This window comes from Talpa europaea, assembly GCF_964194135.1.
Source record: "Talpa europaea genome assembly, chromosome: 2".
Lineage (NCBI taxonomy): Eukaryota > Metazoa > Chordata > Mammalia > Eulipotyphla > Talpidae > Talpa > Talpa europaea.
Window position 1 is genome coordinate 110,593,574 of NC_140068.1, and position 19,631 is coordinate 110,613,204.

The window sequence follows — 19,631 nt, forward strand, 5'->3', positions numbered from 1 at the left end:
CACTGGGTTGCGAAGCTGCCCACAGTCTCTGCAGAACCGGTTCAATCCCCAGAGGGTCCCACATGGTGCGCAGACCTCTCCTGCCGCCCGCTGCTCCCCTCAGCAGTGTACTTCAGTCCTTCTGCCTGCTCTGCTCCCCGCTCTGGCTCTGGTGGATTCTCTCACCCTCCCCCATTTCTGACTGTACCCAGTGCTTGTACAAATAAATAAATAAATCTTTAAAAAAAAAAAAAAAAGAGTGGAGGGAGGGGAATTGCTGAGGGGCTGAGGAGGCAGGAAGAAGTAAGAAATAGCCCTCTTGGGAGGGGTGGGGGTGAGATGACCTGGGCAATGGCATCTGGAGGTAGCAGGGCTGAGGCCACTGGTCTCTGAGAGAGAGACAGAGAGAAAGAGAAAAAAGAGAGAGAGAGAGAGATGGCCACACTCAGGCAGCAGAGGATATGCAATAGATTAGGAGAAATGCAACCAGTGTGTGGATTATTTTCATTTTATCATTTGTAACACCTTATGTTTTGATAGTGAACATACATTACATCATATACATTGTACATTATATGTATATATCATAATCAGAATGCAACATATACAGCATAATGAGGATAAAGCAGGTCTTCCTAAATTTTTAAAGGGACAGCAGGTGGGGGTGGTCGTCAGGCTCAGCGCGGAGCTGAAGGGCTGGGCTCCATGTCTGCTCTGGGCAGGGACCCCAAAGCCCTTCCTCCCTCCTCAGGAGGCTGCTCTCTGTGGGGCCCATGCAGGATTTCCCCCTTGTCTTCTGGGTGTGGCCATTATTACAATATCTGATGCATTTGAGAAGGTGGTTTATCCTTTTTACATGTCATTTTTACCTATTTTTTTCAGTTGGAACATTTGTCCATCTATCCAGCCCACCCATGTCATGTGGAAATTCTAAGGCAAAATCACTCAGTGACAAGATGGTGGGTCCTAGAGTAGAGGGTCAGAGCCTGAGAACACGTGACTGAGGTGATCTGCCAAGTGCTTCATAGTGTCAGGTATTGTCGTGTAATTTATTTTTGATAATAAATAATTTTTATAATAACTGATATTCCTTATTCACACACACAAGCACACACAAACACACACACACAGGATTCAAAAGGTACTAAAGAAAATACACAAATAAATAAGTCACATCACCCTCCAGTCAACCAACTTCACCCTCCAGTCAACCCTCTGAACCCACTTCAGTCTTCAATTTCTCATTTCTCTTCCCCAGAAAATATATCTATGCATTAATGTTAGTGTTAGTCTATAAGAGCTCAGGCCAAAGATTGGAAGGAAATATTTGCAAAATAAATCTCTGATAAAACATATGTTTTAAAATATGTGTGGATTCCTTAAAATTCAGCAAGGAAACAAATAACTTCTAAAACATTGAACAGAAGTCTGAATAGTTACTAAGGAAACTATATTGATATGAACAGATACTCAGCATCATATGTCAAAAGATGTTTGTAAATGCAAATGCAAATGACAGCAACAAGGACATACTAGACACACCTATTAGATGGTCTAAACCCCCAAAATAGTGCAGTAGTCCCCGTTTATCCAGGTATGATGTATTCCAAGACCCCCAGTGGATGCCTGAACCACAAATAGTATGGAGCCCTGTATGCACTAAGATTTTCCCTATACATAAATATATATGATAAAGTTTACTTTATAAATTAGGCAAAGTAAGATTAATAACAATAACTCATCAGGCTTTCCTCTAGCTCGGGAAGCGGCAATGTCCTTCAGCTGAGCAGCTTCTTTTCCCAAGGCCACTTGTCATCTGAGCAGTCAGTCCACGACTCTCCTGGTTTCCTTGCAACATCACCAGTGGACCGGCCAGGTGTTCTCCTGTGACTTTGGGGGGTTCCTCAGAACCAAACAAGAAAAGTCTAAAGGAGGCCCCTTGAGTGCATCGGGATCATGGAACTACTTTTTTATTCCCTTGAGGGAGGACATAAGATGTCTTTCATAATGGGCCTTGTCTGCCTTTGCCCTGACTTCCAACTCTCCTTTCTCATCAGCAAACATGGCCTTCATCTCTCAGCACTTCTTAGAAAACTCTGAGGAGCCAACTGAAGCATCTGGAGCTTCCTGTGCTCCTCCCAGCGACTTTGCACAAAAAAATGCAGATGATGACATTGTACCGCTTGGCTTCTTAGGCGCTCCTTTGCCCAGGCTCTTTTGACAGTCATCCTAGGTTTTCTGCACTAAGGTTTCACACTGCTGCTTTATTTTTTTTTAAATATTTACTTATAATTTAAATGATATTTATTTATTTTTACATCATTGTTCATTTCTATATAATGTTTGATTTCTCCCCTCAGGTGTATTCCCCATGAAATTCCCACCACCACACCACCCATGAACCATCATCATAGTCTCCTGTGCTCTTCTCTCCCCTGTTTTGACCCTTTTCTCCTTCTACCCTGAGGTATGACTCAGTTCTCTAGTTTGCCTGCTAGTTTTGTCTTTTTTTTCTGACCCTTTGTTAGGTTTCCCTATATTCCTCATGTAAGTGAAACCATCAATATTTTTTTTCCTTCGGACTTATTTCACTGAGCATAATCCCTTCTGGCTCCATCCATGTTGCTGCAAATGGCATTAGTTTATCTTTTTTGATGGCTGAGTAGTATTGCATTGTGCAGATACACCACATCTTCTTGATCCAGTCATCTGTTTTTGGACATTTAGGTGGTTTCCATATCTTACTATTGTAAATATTGCTGCAATAAACATAGGTGTGCAGGTTTCCCTTTGAGTTGATGATTTTGTGTTCTTTGGGTAGATCCCTAGGAGTGAAATTGCTGGGTCATATGGTAGATCTATTTTTTATATAATTTGAGGGTCCTCCACACAGCTTTCCATAGTAGTTGGACCAGTTTGTACTCCCACCAGCAGTGCAGGAGAGTTTCTTTTTCTCCACATCCTCGCCAGCATTTGTTGTTGTCAGTTTGTTTAATGTGGGCCATTCTTACTGGTGTGAGTTGGTATCTCGTTGTGGTTTTGATTCAGGCATTTCTCTGATTGTAAGTGAAGTTGAGCAATTTTTCATGTGCCTGTTGGCCATTTGCATTTCCTCTTTGGAGAAGTGTCTTTTCATCTCTTTTCCCATTTTTTGGCTGGGTTGTCTGTTTTTATTGAGTTGTGTCAGCTCTTTGTAGATCTTTGTTATTAGTCTCTTATCAGTTGTGTTGAGTGCAAATACTTTCTCCCAATCTGTGGGGTGTCTCTTTGTTTTGGTTATCATCTCTTTTTTTCTGTACAGAAACTTTTTAGTTTGATATAGTCCCAGCTGTTTATCTTTAGAACCGCTGCTCTAAATGGTGGGGAATCTGGGCAGGGACTGTGGCTGGAAATGGACTGTGATTAGGACCTGGAGTTCCTGCCACAGCTCCTGCTGGCATCAGTGGGCAGACCCGGGGACATGTGGGGAACACAGACCTTCCATCATCATGATCCACATGATGTGATGCAGGGAGGCTGACACACCTGTTCCTTCACTGACTCCAGCATGACAGGACCCTGGACTCTGGTAATTAACCCACTTCTGAGCAGGTTCTCATGAGAGGCCGTGGGAAAGCCATGTCCCTGTCAGGGTCACAGGGTCAGCTGTGACCTGCTCCTCAGAGGCTGATGAATGGGTCTTTTCTCTGTAAAAGGATCCTGAAGATAAAAAACGGTCGCCTGTTTTCTGCATTAGCAAATGTCACCTTCTTTTTTAAAATCCAAGTTCAACTGGGAATTTTCTGGTGTGTGAAAGCCCAGAATTGTCCCCTGGTGACTCCTCACAGCCCAGGTGCGCTCCTTCTGCAGAAGGTGATTCCTTCTTTTCACTCAGTCACTCTCCAGCCACCCCAAATGCAGTGTCCCCATATGACAGTGTCACCATCAGCAGCGAGTCTCAAAGGGAGACACTTTCCCTCAGCACATAGGGCCTGGTGTCCAGTCTCTTGAGATGAACACACAGCCTAGGCAGAGAGATGGTCAGAGTCACACAATACCCATCCTTGGAAACCAGGAACTTTGAATGAGGTGTGTCCCTCCAGGGCCTCTCCCCCTGCTAGAGAAGAGACTGAGGTCAGAGACACTGACGGACACAGGAGCCCCAGGTCCTGCCCCTGGGAGACTCAGAGCAGATCATATCAGTGACCTGTGGCTCAGTTTCTCCTCTGGTACCCAGGATTTGCCATTATTATTAATGAATATTATTGAAACAACTTAACTCATTATCCCCTTACAACGCACACAGAACACATTTACTGCTCACGTGACTCTGGAGCCAAAGGGGAAAGTGTGGCTTCTCCTACCCAGGAGAGAAGTGGGTCTCAGGAGGGAGGTCTGTAGGTCATTTGCCCCCTCGGGTAGAAGAGCAGCTCTAATGGGACCCTGGAGGTGACCTTACCCCCATGTCTGCAGTGCCCATGTGGGGAGAGGCATCTCTAGGCATCTCTGCCCTTGACATCCATCCTCACTGTGGATGCAGAGGCTGTGTCTGCCTGATGTGGAAGCACAACCTGCAGTTCAGAATTCCTGCTTGTCCTTTGCTCTCTCTGGTTTATGCCATGAGCATATTTTTCTAAAGGAAATCATCATTTCTCTTAAAAGTCAGTTATTCCTTCACTCGAGAATCTCAAACTTTCCCAAGATGCTTTTTAAGTCCAGTTGCTCCTCCAACACAGACCTATGAGCATCTTCCATGACTTCATTCACATTTGCTAACTGTCTGCACATCCACCAGGAAAGAAACGAGCATCTGCATTGACTGTGGACCCTAAATAGGAAGCCTCACCCTGGAGAGCTTCCTCCTGTTCCTGTGCTGTGTCCACAGGGCGTCTGTCCTGAAAACCTCCCCACCCCATAACAACAGTGTGTTGCGTCACTTCACCACCCAGGACTCCTACAAGTCTGTGTCCTTTTGATCTTGAACATTGATTCCTCATTGTCGCTCTGTATCAATAACCTTTTTGTGAGGAGGTTTGAAATGTTTGCAGAAAAAGTAAAAATCTTCTGCTACTTGGCTGTTAGGATGATATTCTCATTGTAGTTTACAGCCTGTGGTCAAATATCTCAACTTACACTCAACCCAGGGCAGGGCATAGGCTCCTCTCAGACAGACAGCTTCCCGTGGCCTAAATACTTTTCTCCATTTGGGTCCTGTATTTTCAATGAGAGACAAGCAGGAGTGCAGCAGACCAGCACAGCAGTGGACAATGAGGCCATCTCAGGGCTGAGAGATTACGCGGGGTGGTCAGGGATTCGGCGAATAAATGACAAACAGACACACTTCAAGAGAGTGAAAATCTGAGTGTAATTTTCTTTGGGTTTTTGACCAGTATATATATGTTCTTTCTAAAAGCATAGGAACAGTGAACAGTGAATTAAATAGGAATAGGAATTAAATTGAATAGGAACAGTGAATTAAAGAAATCAGCTTGCTCATAGGTTTAGCTTATCATTGACAGGGCAGTGATCTATGTTCGAAGTTACATCTGGACCTAGCCGCATTCCTAAGTAGTCAGGCTACTAATTTTCCTTTTGTTCTAAGTAATTACTTTTTTGTTTTAATATCTACTTACTACCACTAAATCATTATTAATTAGCATGGGTGAATATACTTTTCATAAAGTAATATTTTTATCATTAAGATAAAAGCTATCAAAGCCAAGGACACAACAGAAATCATTAAACTAACAATTCTATTATTACACAGAGTTTAGTAATGTTTCATTTGTATTAGTCTGTTTATTACATATATTTTTTAATTAGCAACCAATGACCTTTTTAGACTGGGAAAAGAAAAGATTTTAGAAAGACAGTTATAATAGAATAAAGTTTGTGGGTCTTGAGAAAGCGAGATAAGGTTCCATGTGTTCAGCATTTCTTTTAACAATCTTTGAGGCGGCTTCTGGTGGTCATTAACTCTTTTTTTTTTAATAATAATAAATTTTATTTTTATATTTCCCATACAATTGCAACCCCCCCATTCTGACCCCAATCCATCCCCTCCTGCCCCCCACCCCCCAAAAAGTGTCTCTGGTTCATAGTTGTTTGTTGATTTTGATTTTCACTTTCTTATAGTTATTCATTTTCCTGGTCCCTTATTTAAGTTTTCTAGATTCCTGCTATGAGTGAGACCATCCGGTATTTTTCTTTTTCTTTCTGACTTATTTCGCTGAGCATAATCCCTTCCAGCGCCATCCATGTTGCTGCAAATTGCATGTGTTTATCTTTTTTGAATGCTGAGTAATATTCCATGGTATATATGTACCACATCTTCTTGATCCAGTCATCTATTTTTGGGCATTTGTGTTGTTTCCAAAGCTTAGCTGTTGTAAATAGTGCTGCTATAAACATAGGGGTGCAGGTGTTCTTTGGAATTGATGTTTCTGTGTCCTTTGGGTAAATACCTAGGAGTGGAATTGCTGGATCATATGGAAGCTCTATGTTTAGTAGGTCCAGAAATCTCCACACAGCTCTCCATAGTGGTTGGACCAGTTTGCACTCCCACCAACAGTGCAGAAGAGTTCCTTTTTCTCCACACCCTCACCAACATTTGCTGTTGCTAGTTTTTTTAATACGTGCCATTCTCACTGGTGTAAGATGGTATCTCATGGTAGTTTTAATTTGCATTTCCCTGATTACAAGTGATGTTGAACATATTTTCATATGGCTGTTGGCCATTTGCATTTCCTCTTCAGAGAAGTTTCTTTTTAGCTCTTCTGCCCATTTTTTGACTGGATTATTTTCTTTGTTGTTGTTGAGTCTCATCAGCTCTTTGCAGATTTTTGTGATCAGTCCTTTATCATTAGTGTTGCGTGCAAAAATGTTCTCCTAGTTGGTGGGGTTTCTCTTTGTTTTTGTTATTGTCTCTTTTGCTGTGCAGAAGCTCTTTAACTTGATGTAGTCCCAGCCGTTTATCTTTGCCTTCACTATCACTGCTTTGGGTGATGTGTCTGTAAAGATGTCTTTGATATGCAAATCACGTAGTGTTTCGCCTATATTTCCTTCTATGTATTTTATGGTTTCAGGTCTTATGTCTAGTTCTTTAATCCATTTTGAGTTGATTTTTGTGTATGGTGTGAGGTAGTGGTCAAGCTTCATTCTTTTGCATGTAGCGACCCAGTTTTCCCAGCACCATTTATTGAACAAACTTTCTTTGCTCCAATGCATAGTCTTTGCTCCTTTGTCAAAGATTAGTTGATCATAAATTTGTGGGTTTATTTCTGGATTTTCTATTCTATTCCATTGGTCTGTATGTCTGTTCTTGTTCCAATACCATGCAGTTTTGATGATTATGGCTTTGTAGTATAGTTTGAAGTCTGGGAGTGTGATGTCTCCATTCCCTTCTTTTTTTTCAAGAGAGCTTTGGCTATTCGGGGTTTTTTGTGATTCCATATGAATTTCATTAATAATTGTTCTATTTCTTTGAAGAATGACATTGAAATTTTGATTGGAATAGCATTGAATCTGTATATTGCTTTTGGAAGGATGGCCATTTTAATAATGTTTATTCTTCCAATCCATGAGCAGGGGATGTCTCTCCATTTCTTTGTGTCTTCTTCTATTTCTTTTAACAGTGTTTTATAGTTTTCTTTGTATAGGTCCTTTACCTCTTTTGTTAGATTTATTCCCAAATATTTGATTTTTTTTGTTTCAATAACAAAAGGGATGGTCTTTTTGATTTCTTCTTCTTCAGATTTATTGTTTGTGTATAGGAAGGCTACTGACTTTTGCGTGTTGATTTTGTATCCTGCCACTTTACTGAACTGATTGATGAGTTGAATTAGCTTTTCTGTGGAGTTTTTGGGGTTCTCTATGTATAATATCATATCGTCTGCAAATAGTGATAGTTTGACTTCTTCTTTTCCTATTTGGATTCCTTGCATGTCTTTCTCTTGTCTTATTGCCCTGGCTAGGACTTCCAGTATTATATTGAAAAGCAATGGTGAGAGTGGACATCCTTGTCTTGTTCCAGATCTTAATGGAATTGCTTTCAGCTTTTCACCATTGAGAATGATACTGGCTGTTGGCTTGTCATAGATGGCCTTTATGATGTTGAGGTATGTTCCTTGTATCCCAAGAATTTCAAGGGCTTTTATCATGAATGGGTGTTGCACTTTGTCGAAAGCTTTCTCAGCATCTATTGATATTATCATATGGTTTTTATATTTCCTTTTGTTGATGTGTTGGATAACGTTGATTGATTTTCGGATGTTAAACCATCCTTGTGCCCCTGGAATGAATCCAACTTGGTCGTGGTGAATTATCTTATGGATACATTGTTGGATTCTGATAGCTAAAATTTTATTGAGGATTTTTGCATCAGTGTTCATTAGGGAGATTGGCCTGTAGTTTTCCTTTTTTGTGTTGTCCTTGTTCGGTTTTGGTATTAGTGTAATGTTGGCTTCATAGAACGTGTTTGGTATTGTCCCTTCCTTCTCAATTTTTTGGAAGAGTTTGTGAAGGATAGGCACTAATTCGTCTCTGAATGTTTGGTAGAATTCATTTGTAAATCCATCAGGTCCTGGGCTTTTGTTTTTGGGGAGGTTTTTGATTACCATTTCAATTTCGCTAATTGTAATTGGTCTGTTTAGGTGTTCTATTTCTTCTTTATCTAGCTTTGGGTGATTGTAGAGTTGTAGGAATTTGTCCATCTCCTCTAGATTGTTAAACTTGTTTCCATATAACTGTTCATAGTAGTTACTGATTATTCTTTTGATTTCTGCTGTGTCCGTTGTGATTTCTCCTCTTTCATTGATGATCCTGTTTATTTGTGCTTTCTCCCTTTTTTCCTTTGTGAGCCTGGCTAGGGGTTTGTCTATTTTATTGATTTTTTTCAAAGAACCAGCTCTTGGTTTCATTGATCTTTTGGATTGTTTTTTTAGTTTCAATTTCATTTATTTCTGCTTTGGTTTTTATTATTTCTTTTCTTCTACTGGTTTTGGGGTTTTTTTGTTGTTCTTTTTCTAGATCTTTGAGCTTCGAGATTAGGTTGTTTCTTTGCGTTCTTTCTTGTTTCTTGATGTGAGCTTCTATTGCTATATATTTTCCTCTTATTACTGCTTTTGCTGCATCCCATACATTTAGGATATTGGTGTCCTCCTTGTCGTTCAATTCAAAAAATTTTTTAATTTCTTCTTTGATCTCCTCATTAGTCCAATGGTCTTCCAGTAGTGTGGTTTTTAATCTCCATGAGGTAGGAAAGTTCCTTGCCTTCTTTTTATGGTTTATTTCTAGTTTGATGCCTTCATGGTCAGAAAAGATGGTTGATATGATTTCAATCTTGGTGTATCTGTTGATGTTTGTCTTGTGCCCCAGTATGTGATCGATCCTGGAGAATGATCCGTGTGCGCTTGAGAAAAATGTGTACTCCGTTTTTTTGGGGTTTAGTGTTCTATAGATGTCTGTTAAGCCCAATTGCTCTAGGTCTTTATTTAGAGCTTTGGTTTCTTTACTTATTTTTTGTCTTGTTGATCTATCCATTGTTGATAGTGGTGTGTTGAAGTCTCCCACTACGTATGTGTTTTCTCTGATGTCTGTTTTCAGAGAGGACAACAGTTGTCTGATATATTTTGGTGCTCCTTCGTTTGGTGAGTATATGTTAATGAGTGTTATTTCTTCTTGAAGTATTGTCCCCTTGATCATAATGTAGTGACCATTGGGGTCTCTTTTTATCTTTTTGAGTTTGAAATCTGTTTTATCTGATATAAGTATAGCTGTTCCTGCTTTCTTTTTTGGTCCATTTGCTTGTAGGATTGTTTTCCATCCTTTAACTTTGAGCCTATTTTTATCTTTTGTAGCTAAATGTGTTTCCTGGAGACAGCAAAAGGTTGGGTTTTGTTTCTTAATCCAGGCTGCAACTCTGTGTCTTTTTATTGAAGAGTTTAGTCCATTCACATTTAGAGTTAATATTGATATGTTAACATCTGTATTTGCCATTGTGTTTGTCTTTCCTTTGATTTTATTTATTTATTCTTTTAATAACTTTTTTTTTTTTTGGCCTTCTTTCATTGTTATTCGTCGCTCTGAGGTTCTGGCTTTAGGACTCCTTGTAGTATTTTTTGGAGTGGGGGTTTAGTTGCAATGAAATTCCGGAGTTTCTGTTTGTCTGGGAAGGTCCATATTCTTTCTTCAAAGAGGAAGGAGAGCTTTGCAGGATAGAGTATTCTTGGTTGGCATCTGTTTTCTTGGAGTCTGTTGACTATGTCCCTCCACTCTCTCCTTGCCCGTAGTGTTTCTTCGGAGAAGTCTGATGTCAGCCTGATTGGTTTTCCTTTGAATGTTATCTGTTTCTTCCCTCTTGCCAGCTTCATTATTTTTTCCTTGTCCTGGATTCTTGGGAGCTTTACTATTATGTGTCTTGCTGTATTTTTCCTTTCGTCGTGGAAGTTTGGTGTTCTTCTTGCTTCTTGTATATCAATTTTCAGCTCCTTCTTCACATTTGGGAAGTTCTCTTCAATTATCTCTTTGAATATTTTCTCTGTTCCTACATCTCTCTCCTCTCCTTCTGGTATTCCTATAACTCTTATATTTCCTTTCCTCATGGAGTCAGATAGTTCCCGAAGTCTTTCTTCATTCTTTTTCCTTCGTACTTCTCTTTCCTTTTCTGTTTTGGTTCTTTTTATTTCTGTGTCTTCAAGATTACTTATTCGTTCTTCCATTTCATCTATTCTGCTTTCATTGCTTTTCCCAGAATTCTTTAGTTCTTCCATTAATTCTTTGATCTCCTGCATTTCTTTTACTTCCCTCTTTAGGGACTCAATTTCTTTCTTCTGACCATTGTTTTCCCTCTCTAGGGACTCAATTGCATTCTTCTGATCGTTGATTATTTTTCCCTTATCATTGTTTTCCTTTATGACTTCTGTCAGTTTTTTAATCACGGCAATTTTAAATTCTCTTTCTGGAAGGCTCAGAAATTCTTCCAAGTTATTGTCGTTGCAATCTGGGGGCTGGCTTTCTTTTTGTGGTGTGCTTTTTCTCTGGAGAGTTGCTAGGTTGCGTGTGGTTCTTCTCCTCCCTACTGTCTGTTTTCTAATTTGCCGTATGCGTTGGGACACTGTGTTGTTGGGACTTGCCGGCATCTTGGGTGGGCTTCTCTGTTCCCCTCTGGTTCTTCCAGGAGTCATCTGTCAGTTTCAAGCAGCCTTTACTGGAGAAAGGTCCCTGTTCTAAAATGCCGATGTGGGGACACACTCCCCTGTGCGCCTGGTCTGCCCCGGCGGTGGGTTCCTGCTCCCCTCTGGGCTTGGACTGCAGGCCAGAGGGGGTCTGGCGTGGGCGAACTTCCCCCGCTCACCTCTGGCTCCTGAGGAAGCCTTCTGCAGGTAGTCTTTACTGTAGAAATGTCCCTGTTCTAAAATGGTGATGTGGGACACACTCCCTGCGCTTCTGGTCTCAGGCACACTATTCTGCGCGCCTGGTCTGCCCCGGCTGTGGGTGCTCGCTCTCCCTGTGGGCTCAGACTACTTGTTCAGAAGGGGCCCGGTGTGGGCTAACTCCCCAGCTGGCCACTAGCTCCTTCAGTAGCCTGTGCTGGGGTCAAGTCGCTAGGTGGCACCAGAGATCTCTCCTAGAGCCCTTGGGGAGCTGATTTTCCACCCCGTGGGACAGGGAGCAGAGCGGGGATGGTAGGGTACACCTCAACGGCTTTGGGGTGCTGTGTCTGCCTTGTGCCCCACCGTCGAGGGGAACCCACGCCCCTAATTTCGTGCCCCGGGTCTCAGTTCCAAAGCCCTCAGTTCCAGGACGCGGGCTGTAGCCCAGATCAGTGGCGCGGGAATGGCGCCTTTTGAATCCCGCTCCCCTGCCTGGGCGCCTTGTTCCTGCTCACTCAGGGAGGGCCTCTGCCCGGGTCTCAGTTCCAAAGCCCTCAGGTCCAGGACGCGGGCTGTAGCCCAGATCAGTGGCGCGGGAATGGCGCCTTTTGAATCCCGCTCCCCTGCCTGGGCACCTTGTTCCTGCTCACTCAGGGAGGGCCTCCGTCCTCTCCCCGCAAGCCTAGGTCGCAGGCGCAGGGCCCTTGGCAGCTGCAATCCGAGCGCCGCTTTTGCGCAAGCTTACTGGGCGGCCGGGGGTGTGTGCTGGTGCTGGTCTCCTCCTGGTGGGCGGGGCTCTCTTCAATGGCGCCCGGAGCTCACCTCCTTGGCGGATCCTGCAGGGTTCGCCCCAGCTCCCGTTCACGGGGTGCGGTGGCTGAAATAGTTCCTTTCCACTCACAGTCCCACTTACTGCATCCGTTTTTCTTGTTGGGCGCTTTGGTTCGTTATTTCCCTCGTCTCTGCCGGTCGGAGAGTGCCGCCTCTGTGGGCGGGGGAGGGGAGCAGGGTTCTGCGCTTCCCTCCCTTCTCGTCCTCTTTTATGGCAACTTTCTTCTTTGGGCAGTTTGCTGGAGTCGTCCGTTTATCTTCCGTGTCCCAGTTCTCACTGGGACCTGCCGCTTTTCCTCCCTATTAACTTTTTTTAATGGGAGATCTTACTCGCAGCATCTCCTCGCCGCCATGTTCGACATTGAAATTTTGATTGGAATAGCATTGAATCTGTATATATCGCTTTTGGTAGGATGGCCATTTTAATAATGTTTATTCTTCCAATCCATGAGCAGGGGATGTTTTTCCATTTCTTTGTGTCTTCTTCTATTTCTTTTAACAGTGTTTTATAGTTTTCTTTGTATAGGTCCTTTACCTCTTTTGTTAGATTTATTCCCAAATATTTGATTTTTTTTTGTTTTGATAATAAAAGGGATAGTTTTTTTTTTATTTCTTCTTCTTCAGGTTTATTGTTTGTGTACAGGAAAGCTGCTGACTTTTGCGTGTTGATTTTGTATCCTGCCACTTTACTGAACTGATTGATGAGTTGAATTAGTTTTTCTGTGGAGTTTTTGGGGTTCTCTATGTATATTATCATATCATCTGCAAATAGTGATAGTTTGACTTCTTCTTTTACTATTTGGATTCCTTGTATGTCTTTCTCTTGTCTTATTGCTCTGGCTAGGACTTCCAGTATTATATTGAAAAGCAGTGGTGAGAGTGGACATCCTTGTCTTGTTCCAGATCTTAATGGAATTGCTTTCAGCTTTTCACCATTGAGAATGATACTGGCTGTTGGCTTGTCATATATGGCCTTTATGATATTGAGGTATGTTCCTTGTATCCCAAGAATTTCAAGGGCTTTTATCATGAATGGGTGTTGCACTTTGTCGAAAGCTTTCTCAGCATCTATTGATATTATCATATGGTTTTTATATTTCTTTTTGTTGATGTGTTGGATAACGTTGATTGATTTTCGGATGTTGAACCATCCTTGTGTCCCTGGAATGAATCCTACTTGGTCGTGGTGAATTATCTTATGGATACATTGTTGGATTCTGATAGCTAAAATTTTATTGAGGATTTTTGCATCAGTGTTCATTAGGGAGATTGGCCTTTAGTTTTCCTTTTTTGTGTTGTCCTTGTTAGGCTTTGGTATTAGTGTAATGTAGGCTTCATAGAACGTGTTGGGTATTATCCCTTCCTTCTCAATTTTTTGGAAGAGTTTGCGAAGGATAGGCACTAATTCATCTCTGAATGTTTGGTAGAATTCATTTGTAAATCCATCAGGTCCTGGGATTTTGTTTTTGGGAGGTTTTTGATTACCATTTCAATTTTGCTGCTTGTAATTGGTCTGTTTAGGTGTTCTATTTCTTCTTTATCTAGCTTTGGGTGATTGTAGAGTTGTAGGAATTTGTCCATCTCCTCTAGATTGTTGAACTTGTTTCCATATAACTGTTCATAGTATTTTCTGATTATTCTTTTGATTTCTGCTGTGTCCGTTGTGATTTCTCCTCTTTTATTTATGATCCTGCTTATTTGTACTTTCTCCCTTTTTTCCTTTGTGAGCCTGGCTAGGGGTTTGTCCATTTTATTGATTTTTTCAAAGAACCAGCTCTTGGTTTCATTGATCTTTTGGATTGTTTATTTAGTTTCAATTTCATTTATTTCTGCTTTGGTTTTTATTATTTCTTTTCTTCTACTGGTTTTGGGTTTTTTTTTGCTGTTCTTTTTCTAGATCTTTGAGCTTCGAGATTAGGTTGTTTCTTTGAGTTCTTTCTTGTTTCTTGATGTGAGCTTCTACTGCTATATATTTTCCTCTTATTATTGCTTTTGCTGCATCCCATACATTTAGGATATTGGTGTCCTCCTTGTCATTCAATTCAAAGAATTTTTTAATTTCTTCTTTGATCTCCTTAGTCCAGTGGTCTTCCAGTAGTGTGGTTTTTAATCTCCATGAGGGTCGTTAACTCTTAACAGGCATCCGTCCTATCTAAGCTTTAGGGAGTTTGCTGTTCTCCCCCTGCGCACATGGTTCCTTGCCCACACCGGACTTCAGGGACCGTGGCAACAGCCATTAGCCCTGAAGGTCACTGCAGGGGGAGGTGCAGCACAGGAGGAGGTGAGTGTCCAGCTCCTTTCTGGGACCCTCAGCCTCTATCCTCCCTCAGGCGTCAGGGGACAAGCAGGGACGGGGAGTCAGGGTCCCGGCTGTGTCCAGGTTCTGCTATCACTGGCCTGACGGTCTTTTCATTGATTCCCTCTCATGGGTATAGTAAGAATGACTGTGAAGGTCTTTCCAGCTCAAGTCCTCACATTTCCCAAAGCCCTGGCTGTCTGGAGCGTCCCTTCCCTTTTTTAGTGTCACTTCTCAGGGCTGAGCAGAGAAGGGAGGTGCCAGGTGGCAGCACACGCCCTGCAGGAGACACTCACCACACCCAGCTTCAGGTCACAAGTCTGCCCCAAAGAGGAGACAGTGGGGGTCATGGCCGCCCCTCTGGGGGGCTGATGAGGATCCTGCCTCAGGCTCAGGGAGAAGCCACCATGACTCACCCACCCTCCAGTGGCTGGATGTGGATCCAGAGTCTCACCAAGGTCATTTTATAAGCCCCTCTGCCACTCCCTTTAGCCTGTGTGCAGGAAGCAGCTCTGCGTGTTATTTTCACCAGCCCTGGGAGCAGGACACAGGCCCCATCACCAGGAATTAGGTCCTGGGCCCCTGGGGTGTGGGTGTTAGGGTCTGCCTGATCCCCACAGAATACTCACATGGAGGTTCCGGCAGCTCTGCCTTTTCCTCTACTCTGTGACCTTGTGATAGTTCCCCTGGGAGGGAGAGAACAGTGCACTAAACATTGGGGCTCCCCCTTCCTGCATGTCCCTCCTCCCCAGGCCTGGGAGAGCCAGTGCTGCTCTGAGTCTGTCTGGCCCATGGGTCTCTTGGGCGCTGGGGTGTGGTGTTGGAGAGGTAGCCCTCAGGGGTGGGGAGCACAGACCCTGAGACCAAAGGGGAGTTGGGGCTGGAGGGCTTCTGGCTCAGCAGACTCCAGGCCGTGGGATGGGAACATGGGGTGTTTCCCTGAGCATCATCTGCTTTATTAAGGCTAGAGGGTGCCTAGAGGGATTATTGTTGGGAGAAAGTGAAATTATGTCAAATGACCTGACCCACAGAATGTGACTGATAAAGTATAATTTATCTCCTTGGACACTTTTAAGAATCACTAATTCAGTAAATTTATAATCTTCACAAAACTGGAATATTGACTTTAAGTTCTTCTTCTATTAATTCTTCTTCTAGGGTGACTTTGCCCGACTTATTGTGTTTAGAAATGGCCTAGATGTGTTGTTGTCAGGTATTTCTTAGTTCTTTTGCCAGGTGGGAATTCTACATCTTATGGTTGGAAAATGCTCGAAAAGATTTCATGCAGCCACTGTGCTGAGGGCTGTGACAAACATGCAACTGTCTAATCTTACATAAGTTTTTAAAAAACTAGATAATCAAATTCCCTAGAAGCAGTGACAAAGCCTTTTTTGTAAGACCCACAAGTTATTTCCTGTAGACTCTGAGAACGACTCTCAGGGACACGAAGACCTCGGGAGGCTCCACTCTCCTGGGCCTGTGGGGATCCAGCTCCAGGAAGCTTCCACAGAGTAGGGAGGGAGGTGCTGACCAGCTCCCCAGGGTCCATTCCTCAGGGGGAGGAGAAGCCTCCTCAGGTTAAGGCCTGGGTGTAACTCATGCTCTTTACCTCACCAGGGGCTTCACCTCGGGGCCCTGGTGCTTGCTCCTGCTGCTGAAACTGCTCCCGGATTTTCCTGGTCTTGCTTCAGGTCAATGGCCGTGGCCTCTGGAGAAGAAATGGAGGGTTGGTCACTGCGTTGGGAGATTCACTTAAAAGAAGAAGGGGCAGAAACCTGCCTTCAGTGACCTGCCTTTAGTGATCCCATTATGGCAGCTTCCTGCTTCCAGCTCATGAAGTTAACAGAACTTTGCTGTACTTGTGGGGTCATTTTGAAAAGCTGTAGGGTGTGAAGCAGCAAAGAGCAAGAATCATAAAACCTTGTTTCTAAGGAAAACTGCAGTCATATCCTGACTCTACTCCTAATTGTGCAATCTTGAATCAATTGCATAATTTTCCCAAGCTCAGTATTAACATAAGTTAAATTAAGAGTAATAAGTCATGTGAGTATGTTGAGGACACAGCTATGGGACTGGGAATTGTACCCCCTTCCACGTGAGAGAAAGGTCAGGAATCTGGTGACCCCCTACACACCCCCTCTCATCGTCAGAGGGTCCTCTAGCCTGAGAGAGCCCCCTGCTGTCACCTGGAGGGGCCTTTGATGAACAGACCCTCCTCCCTGACAAGCTGAGGAAAATGAATGAAGGAGACAGGAGACCCGGGATCATTTCTAGAACCAACAGCAGGACACTGAGGGCAGGACTGAGAGCAGAACCAAGTGGCTTCTTGCTACTGACCCAGAACAAGCTCCCATCAGGGCCACGCTGGGCCAGGACAGTCCTCCCTGGACAGGCTGGTCCCGGTGTCCAGAAGGAGCAGCAGGGGGCTCAGGCTCTGTGCAGGGTTGCCTGCACCCCTGCTTTGGCTTTGGTTTGTTCAGTAAATCAGTGAATCCCCATTTTGACAAGACTGAATTAGTTTGCCATTTTTACCCAAAAAATGCCTGATGAACACATCAAGGTCACACTTTTTCTTTTTTAAGACATTGATTTATTCATATAAGAGCTGGGGTACAGGCCAGAGATGCGGGGGGTGGGGATTCACCAGAGACAGAGTGGTAGCAGAAAAGGCAGAGTTACTGAAATACGCTGCTAAGGGGAACAGCAGGTGAAATAGGAGACCTCTGCTGGGACATATGTGGGTTATTTCCCTGGCTAGGGATTGAACTTGGGGTGTAGAGGTGATAGCGCTGAGACTTACACCTGGGCCACCGGGGGGTCCGAGTTCCTAGGCTTATGGGTCCTCTTTTTCAGTCAATTATGAAGGTAACTGACTCCATCAACCCATGAGTCTTAATTTGCACCAGCACTGGGGTTACTACATTGAAGGGAAAGGTTACAGGGAGATATTGTTGGGAAAAATAGAAACCTATCAGGAACTTCTCTAAATCCATCAGGAAATTATCAAATCGTCCTCTCTAGTAATACCAAGATTTTATTCTTTCAAAAAGAGTTGGAATAGGTGGAACTAATAATCCAGAAAACATCCCTAAAATGAGGCCAAAACTTAGATGAGTCTGGAAATTCATCTCTCACTAAAGACTCCTGTGTGCAGGAGCCACCCTGGATCTTGTGGGGGCAATGACAGATGCTCCTGCTGTTGTCAGAGAAAGTGACTAACAGCACATGAGGCCTTGTCTCTAAACATGAAAATGAGCAGGCATAAAGCAAAATAAAACCAAAGAATCAAAATAGAAATACAAAGAAATCTGAGGGCAGAAGGCTAGACCCTGAGCTGAGCCTGAGCTGACCCGGCCACACAAGCACTCTTTGCCCAGACATACAGCACAAGGCCAGGTGAGGTCTGAGTCCCTGTGATTACAGGCCCTACTGGGACAGGTGCTCCTGAAGGACAAGGACAAAGGAGCAGGGACATGACCCTGAGGAGTGACCACGTCAACGCCAGGATGCACTGAGCACCGACTGGACACAGGCCCCGTCCCCCTCGGCTCCTCACAGCCTCTCCTGCCCCCACCTGCACACAGTCAGCACAGCAAACATATGATTCTGAAATGTTTCTCATTTATTTCATCTCTAATTTTAGGAATTATTTTTATTAGCCCTCAAACACATCAGGCAAGTTCACAGAAAGTAATTTCAGAACTCAATTATTATTTCAAGAGGGAAGTAGTTACTGTTCTTGAGGAAAACACAGAGACAGGGGTAAATGCAGAACGCAGACTAAGCTGCCTCTGTTGGAGCAGGAGTCATCAAGGAGAGGCACAGGTCAGTGTGGGGAGGATTTGGGTGGACAGGGCTGGGCCAGTCTCCCCACCTTCTCACATTATCTCATAAGAACAGAGACACATTCCAACGCCTTTTGCAGCAAAGGAAACCAGGGGATCTTGAAGTTACAAAGTGGGGGTGAGAAGAAATCCTGCATCACTCAGTCCCCACAAGCAGCTGGCTCACACTGTGAAGGAAAAGGATCATAAAAAATTTCAAAGAAACACATAAATGTTGACATTCTCCATAGTCCACTGCATCCTCAGAATGTCCCTCTCACAGTCTCCCCATAACCTGGTCCCATCCTCTCTGCCCCAGCCCCTCCCACCACAGGTCTCCAGGGTCTCACCTTTAGCAGCTGTGAGAGACACATCAGAGCCCTGGGAACTGTTGCCACCTGGGGAAGAACAAAACAGAACCTGGTCAAAGCCACAGAGAGATGAGCCCACAGGAAGGACTGATGTGGGTAACTCCCCCATGGACCCATTTACACTGTCCCCAGGGGCTTAGGGACCAAACCCCTGATCCACACTTACCTGCAGCCTCAGTGTAGCTTCCTCCTTTTCCACCTGTGGGAAGAAATATTATATTGAGACCAGGGAGGAATCAGGCCATTAAGTCCTAAAGGAATCTCCTAGCCCTGGGCCACAGGGAAGTTTCCAGAACTATGACTGGACACTTAGGGCAAGACCAGGATATATGAAGAGAGGAGATGAGAGGGGACTGGACCAACTGCCTCCTGGGGTTTGCCCTTAGCAGGGACCTTCCCCTGTGCCATTTGCTGGAATCAGGGCCCCATCACCAGAATTATCAAGGTGAACAACTTGTGATTCATTTTCAAAAATGCTTTACAAAAGAGGGTTAACAATCAGCTCCAGACTGGGAAACACAAATGTGTGGGTGGTACTTCCCATTACCAGGCAGGGCAAGTTCTATCTGTAGCCTGAAAGTCCCTAGTAGACAAGATGCCCAGCTCCCTTCCCTACCTGAGCACTTCTTCCTCCAAATCACAGCTACAGCCACCGCAGCTCCAGTGAGCACAGCTCCAAGAACAACCAGGCCAGCAATGATGCCCACAATGGGGATGGAGGACTGAAGAGGGGGCTCTGGAGGGGAAGGAAAAGTGAGACCCTGAGCCCCAGGCCTCCATCTGATGCTCTGAAGGTCTCCAGAGGGGCTCCTGATGCCCCTGAGAATATCTGTGCCCACCCCCCTCCTTACCCCATGTCAGGACTTGGGGCTCCAGCAGCTCCTCATGCTGCACATGGCACGTGTATCTCTGCTCCTCTCCAGAAGGCACTATGACAGCTGCCCACTTCTGGAAGGTTCCGTCCCCCCCAGGCCTGGTC

The 19,631-nt window shown here is 44.0% G+C and overlaps 1 protein-coding gene across 1 annotated transcript in view; it reads right to left on the minus strand.

The window, feature by feature from the left end:
* Window positions 1–18,464: 18,464 nt before the first annotated feature.
* Window positions 18,465–19,631, minus strand: part of LOC311188245 (saoe class I histocompatibility antigen, A alpha chain-like) — a gene marked incomplete at both ends in the record, with an annotated part of 44,830 nt that continues 43,663 nt past the window's right edge. The window contains 3 exons of the mRNA XM_084259391.1: window positions 18,465–18,469; window positions 18,611–18,679; window positions 18,819–18,851. Of these exons, the coding sequence (XP_084115517.1) occupies window positions 18,465–18,469; window positions 18,611–18,679; window positions 18,819–18,851 (107 nt within the window). The remainder of the gene's footprint in view (window positions 18,470–18,610; window positions 18,680–18,818; window positions 18,852–19,631) is intronic.